Source organism: Anneissia japonica, unplaced genomic scaffold (genome assembly GCF_011630105.1).
Source record: "Anneissia japonica isolate Jap-2015-1 unplaced genomic scaffold, ASM1163010v1 scaffold287943_len491860_cov182, whole genome shotgun sequence".
NCBI classification, from domain to species: Eukaryota; Metazoa; Echinodermata; class Crinoidea; order Comatulida; family Comatulidae; genus Anneissia; species Anneissia japonica.
In genome coordinates, this window is record NW_022736938.1 from 477,349 (window position 1) to 483,688 (window position 6,340).

The 6,340-nt window shown below is 34.2% G+C and overlaps 2 protein-coding genes across 2 annotated transcripts in view; both read left to right on the forward strand.

The window, feature by feature from the left end:
• LOC117116953 overlaps window positions 1–678 on the forward strand; it is a 10,098-nt gene extending 9,420 nt beyond the window's left edge. Inside the window, exon 9 of the mRNA XM_033261097.1 lies at window positions 668–678. Within this exon, the coding sequence (XP_033116988.1) occupies window positions 668–678 (11 nt within the window). The remainder of the gene's footprint in view (window positions 1–667) is intronic.
• Window positions 679–807: 129 nt separating this feature from the next.
• On the forward strand, window positions 808–5,496 carry LOC117116967 (protein lin-41-like). The gene has a single exon (XM_033261133.1). The coding sequence runs from the start codon at window positions 813–815 to the stop codon at window positions 1,701–1,703; it is 891 nt and encodes a 296-aa protein (XP_033117024.1). The 5' UTR covers window positions 808–812; the 3' UTR covers window positions 1,704–5,496.
• Window positions 5,497–6,340: the final 844 nt, after the last annotated feature.

Genomic DNA, 6,340 nt, shown 5'->3' on the forward strand with positions numbered 1-6,340 from the left:
GTATAAGAGACAGGTCAAGAGGGGAAGCCCCAGAAGCTAGAGCCTTTTTCATTTTTAAAGCGTGTATATGGCATATATTTAAATACTTCTTGCAGTTTAAAATGAAATACATTTTTGTAATTATCCAATGCAAGGGAGTAGGAGCTCTAGTATGCAGGGCCTCTAAAGTAATAATGGTCACTTTTTTTCAACACAGGATTTCAAAAAAGTTATTACCAACGCAAGTAAAAACACTGAAATTAAGTAAATTTGAACATCAATATAGTAGAATTGTTTTTCTGCTAGAAATCAATCTTACAAATACTCTAATACTTACTATAAAATAATAGTTATGTAATTGCTTAAATCACAAGGGGTTGCTTGTCAAAGAAGGTTCGCTTGTCAAAGTGGTGGAGGGGGGTTCAGTTAAAAAGGAAGTTCGGCCGAACCCAAAGGAACCCCTCTGGCTACGGGCCTCCTGTACATAGTAATAACAGAAATCAATCACATCGACAAATGGACCCAGAGGCCTAGATTTATCATTAGCACTGATTTTATATGACTATTTTAGAGGCTTGAGTTTTATGGGTTTTGTTGTAAAAGTGAAATATATTATGTATAAATTCCATGATGTACAAGAAAAGATATAATATGTATAATTTAATTTTTTTTTTAATATGCTAACTAGCTTGTGGGTAAGAAAGTATAATACATACTCCAAGTATTGAAATACACGCCATCGTGTTGGGATTCAATATTTCGACATTAATTATGTCATCATCAGGATGTGGGTATTTAGTAGTTATCTCTCATTTTTTTTTTAGGTTTTGAAGATGGATGTTGTCGCTGATGTACATCAATCCTTTGAAGAAATCTGTAGAAAAAAACCAAAAAGAGCATCTGCCTCTTCGGTAACTATAGAGGAAGGAGATCGAGTGAGCACAATAGTAAAACAGGGAATGAAACCATCGGATGTAGTAATGTCTGAAGATGGTTGCTTATTAGTTTCAGATTGGAGCAATGAAATTCTCATATATAAACAGTCAGGAGAGCATGTCCGCAGTGTAAAGCTACCATCAGGTGTAAAGGTCAGGACATTGTACAAAATGAAAAACAATGATTTGATAGTATTTGCCGATTTTGGAAATAGATGCATAACGTTATGCAAATTAGATGGCGATGTAATCAAATCAATTGGTAAAGGAATATTGAGCAATCCATTTGGAATTTATGTGGATGAGAATTTAAATGTAGTTTATGTTGCAGACTTTGATAAACACTGCGTTTTCAAGTTCAACATTGATGCTGATCAGTTGATCAAAAAAATTGGATCAGAAGGTCACAATGAAGGTGAACTGAATAGGCCATGGGATGTTACTGTTACTAGTGAAGGACATCTAATTGTAGCAGACTGTTGGAATCACAGATTACAATTGTTTGATAGTGAAGGCAGATTCATGAAGATTCTTGTAGGTCAAGGTGATCAAGACGGATCGGTGATTTATCCACAAGCGGTGATAATTGATAAGGATGATAACATGCTTGTAACAAGTAGACACAAACTACAGGTATTCAACAGTAGTGGACAATTTATCAAAAGAATTGATGAAGATAAAGATGGATTAGATTGTCCTTATAGATTATCAATAGTTTCTTATAACCCAAGGAGAATTGTTGTGGCAAATCGTGGTGGAAGAAATATTAAAATTTTCAATGAAAGTTAATCAAGTACAGTTTTGCCTACTCTGAGCAAACCATGCTAATAATAATAATAAAAACATACATGTAGATTTCTTGAGTTTGGCACAAGAAATTATAAACGTATATAAACAAAATAGTTTAAGCGTGTGCACATGGTCATCACATCTTCTCCATTGTGTATTCACTTTAAAAGCGATAGACACGGAGTGGTCGCATACATTACGTCACTATTAGTCAAAGACTACATGGTACTTAAATAACGCCACCTCATAATATTGGGTTCAAAATTAAGCCAAGGTATTTCTATTATCTATGTCTTTTTTATTTCAAAACATTTTTAAGCTGTCAACAAAAAAAAACTGTTCACGTGCTCTGTATTAAGGGCGTAGGGTGCAAGGGGCGAATCCCTTTTAAAGCTCTCAACTTCATTAATTTAAGGACTTATTTGATCGATTTTTACCACTTAGTCACTGATAAGTTTTACAAGAATTGTTTATAAAAGCAATATTGGGGTTTGGGGAGAGGAGGAACCCCACTCCTGCTCTTCGAGGACTATACCACTCGTTACCAAGAAGCCAAGCAAACTTACCAAAGACAACAATTCAATAGCGTACCTCCAAAATTCCCTTTTTTGTATTATAACAATATTTTGCTGATTTTAATTTTGCTAATACTATCAATGTTTTGCTATACTATGTGTTTGATCTTGGAATTTATCTATTACATGTGTTAAGACGCTTACATATGAAGTTATTGGTTGTATGATATGTCTGTAAAGGTCAAATGTGAATTAATAATATGATAATTATGATGATGAATATTATCGTCAACATAGGCTAATATTATTTACATTATATGGGAATCTATTTATACAGGTATTACAATGTTTACATATTAAGTTACTACTAATGGATTGCTTTTCTTAGCCGTATCAGATTTTCTTCTGATTTTTTTCCCACACGTTTTGGCTATCTTTTTGTACAGGATTTTTCTCACTGGCACTATAGTTACTCTCCGTGCTTGGATCATTTCCAACTCTGTCCAAACATAGACCATATAGCAGAGATGTGCCACGTAAAATATAATATTCACAATCTAGAGCGGGGTGTCGATGTGAAGACTAATTAAAAGGATTTAAGAGAAACACCAAACACCGGATACTTATAAAACGGACTTTCTGGAAGGTTGAACCAAGTTACAAGGCAGAAATAATTATGTTTTGTGACGATCCAATTTAGTTTATCCAAGTAACAAGGAAACAATTTTAAGGTTTTGGTGACGCTCTATAATCGGATGTGAACTTGAGGGTCACCTAAATTTCTAACTTCCCAGACCTAAATATCTCAGTAAACCTATTGATGGATTTGTATGAAATTTTTCACAATACCTTGTCATGGTCCAGTGAAGAAATTAATACATTTTGGTGAAGATCCTGAGTACGATGTGAGAGGATCATTCAAAGGAAAAGATCCCAGGATACCAAAATCTGATCTACTGATATAAATTAAACTTTCTGGAAAGTTTAACCAAGTTAGAAGAAAGAAATTATTGCATTTTGGTGACAATCCAAATTCACGTGTGGATTTGAGAGTCATTTAAAATGCTAACGTCCCAGACCTATTTATCTCCAAAACTCACCAATGGATCTCAATAAAACTTTATAGTATGAGATATTTAGGTCTAGGACGTTAGCAAATTTACTGACTCGCAAATTCACATCCGATCCTGGATCGGCACCGAAGGTTTTCATTCAGATCAGTACATCATGTTTTGGTATATATGGACTGGGACGTTTTCATTTGAATGGTCCTCATATCCACAACCCTATACTCAACCGGATCTTCACCAAGATGTAATTATTTCTTCACTGGACCATGACAAACTATTCTTAAAAGTTATATTAGGTCCATTGATAAGTTTTTTGAGATATTTATGTCTGGGACGTTGGAAATTTAAATGACCCTCCAACTTAAAACCTAAACTGGATCGTCACAAGAATTGAATACTGCCTTCCTTGTAACTTGGTAACTTTTCGTCTCAAAAGTTTCATTTAGATCAGTTGATCAGTTTTGGTATATCTGGTCTGGGAAGTATCTATGGATGTAAATGCCACTTTCTGTAATAGCTTCTCATGGTTCAATGAAGAAATGTTTAAATTTTGGCTCTGATCTGAAGTAGAGTGTGGATAATATCAGTATCATTTTTAAAGAATATTTTGGACTGGTGATTAAATGATATAAACGCAAGCTTCGTTAACTAAAGCGTTTTAAACCAACTGAAGCTAGGTTAAAAGCAAACTTTTTGTAATTTGTGTAATTGAAATTAATCTAATAATTAATTACTCGTAGTTGTAGGTTTAATTTTAATTGGTAGAAAGGTCCATTGATAGGGGTATATACTGGAGGTATATGAAATTATGTCTTTTAGAGAAATTTGAGAAATGAGAAGAAAATTGTTTTCATGTCTATGAAGTTTCGGAAAATTATATATTTGTGAAATGTACCGATACATTATTTATGAATAAACAAAAGTTCAATAATGATGTAATAACGTAGACACTTCATTTTAATTTCAAATGAAGAAAATACAAGCAATAATTATATAGGTTAATGTCTATCGATTATATTATAATTTTGTATGATTATCATCATCATCATCATCATTGTCTGGGCTGTGTAAAGCCACTGCTGGATAAAGCCCCCCTAAAACAATATCCAATCATTCTGTCGTCTGCTGCTGCTCTCTTCCATGCTGCCGTTTTCATAATATGTGGTTATTTCGTCTCTCCACATCTTTTTTTAGACATTCTCTCCTCTTTTTTTTCCTGCCCGAGCTTGCCATTCTGTGAGTCTTTTTGTCTATCTGTTATCTTCGTTGCTTGATATGTGTCCACCCCATCTGCACTCCTTTTCATTGATATTCTCTATATCCTTTACCATTGCTTGATTTCTAACGATGGGGTATATCTCGAATGTTGAGCATACTCATTTTCATAGCTCTCTGTTGGTTATTAGTTTGTTTTTCGTTTTAATTTCTTTTGTAGTTGACCATACCGCCGCACCGAATGTTATAATTTTATTCAAGATGCATTGGTTGAAGATTTTTTTGTCGATGAATTTGGCCCATTACTTTTATCAAAATGATTTTTGAAATTACATATTTTATATTCTGGTAACTATGTATATTGTAGAGCTTTTTTATATAGTGCTGGCATAAAGCCATGTTATTGTTATGCTGTAGGCCTAGATCAATAAACGTTTCCGTTATCCCCGCCATTTGAGTATTGTTGCTAAGGTATTAAAAAACGATAGCGTAACCATCAGTACATGCATTCACGAATCCATTTTCCCATTAAATTCACCTTCCAATCCATCTGTTTGAGTTATTCCATCTGTCCATGTGATTGTTCATCCACATTATACAGAACCCTATCAATTTACCTGTACACCTATTCATAGGTCAAATTTGTTGTATCATTTTTGTTTTGTTTCAAAATAATATCATATTAAAAGCATAATTATCTACAGATATAGAGGCAAATTAAAGCATGTAGATTATTGATTTGGTGAGCTAATTACCTATTTTTGTTGGTTAGGCTGTGCTTCATTCAACAATTAAATTATTGCACGAAATTAATTATGAAAATGATGATATAGAGGGCAGTATATGACTATTCTAAACAATTGTAAAAATAGTGGCAATATAACATAGCATATCATCATATAATACCACGGTGGAAATATAATATAATTATATAATGACAAGACACAGACCCTCTATACTAGGAGGCGATTGATTGAATTCGAATACAGTACAGAAAACGACATTAAAATCATCTGTTTGAAAAAAGAATTTTGTGTTTGATCATTAAGTTTATTTTAAACATTATTATAATAGACAAGTCAGGATCTGAAAATCCTTAATGCATTTTAAGAAAAAGTCGGCAGATTGTTACATAAATCTGGTATGCTGTCATATAGGAATAATGACGGCGCCAGTCTTCCCCGACGGGGGTTCAAGGTCCCCGACATGGGGCTGATGTCCCCGACGAGAAAAAAGTGGGGGCTAGCCGCCACCCCCACCTCACCCGCCCACATCAAAAAATGACAATTTAAGGGTTTCAAATGCATATTTATTCGATTTTAGAGTCTATTAATAAGTAAAAAATAAGTATAATTAAATTATGCAAATATGCTTAACGGTCCACAATTCCCCACCCTTACCCTAATTTCTTTTTTCTCCCCGGCGATTTGTGTTTTTTCTCCCCGACAGGGGAGGGTGGGGCTGTAGCCTTTGCTTCCTTTTGCGCAGAAGCTGGCTAGCTGCCATATAACTGTTATAAGCCTGCCGTCAGCAACCCATGTGTCGCGACCCAACTTTAGGTCGTGAGTGAATTTTAAAGGGTCGTCAGTTTGCACCGGGGTTCAACAAATTATATAGAAAGTCTTAGGTGTTAAAATGAACAATTTAAAACTCAGAAGACTCCCCTGAAAACATTGAAACAATATTTCTTTTTAATAACTGTCATCATCCGATTTACGATTTGCTGAGCTTAATAAAACATCGCTATGCGCCGGCAGCCCTTTAATCTTAGTTCAGCTCGCCATTTGTTGAATAGTATTTGTGTCTTAAAATACAGACATATTCATTTTAGTCTTGT

Coding starts and splice junctions, on each gene's coding strand:
- LOC117116967 (XM_033261133.1), top strand. CDS start 813: ATGGATGTTGTCGCTGATGTACATCAATCCTTTGAAGAAATCTGTAGA.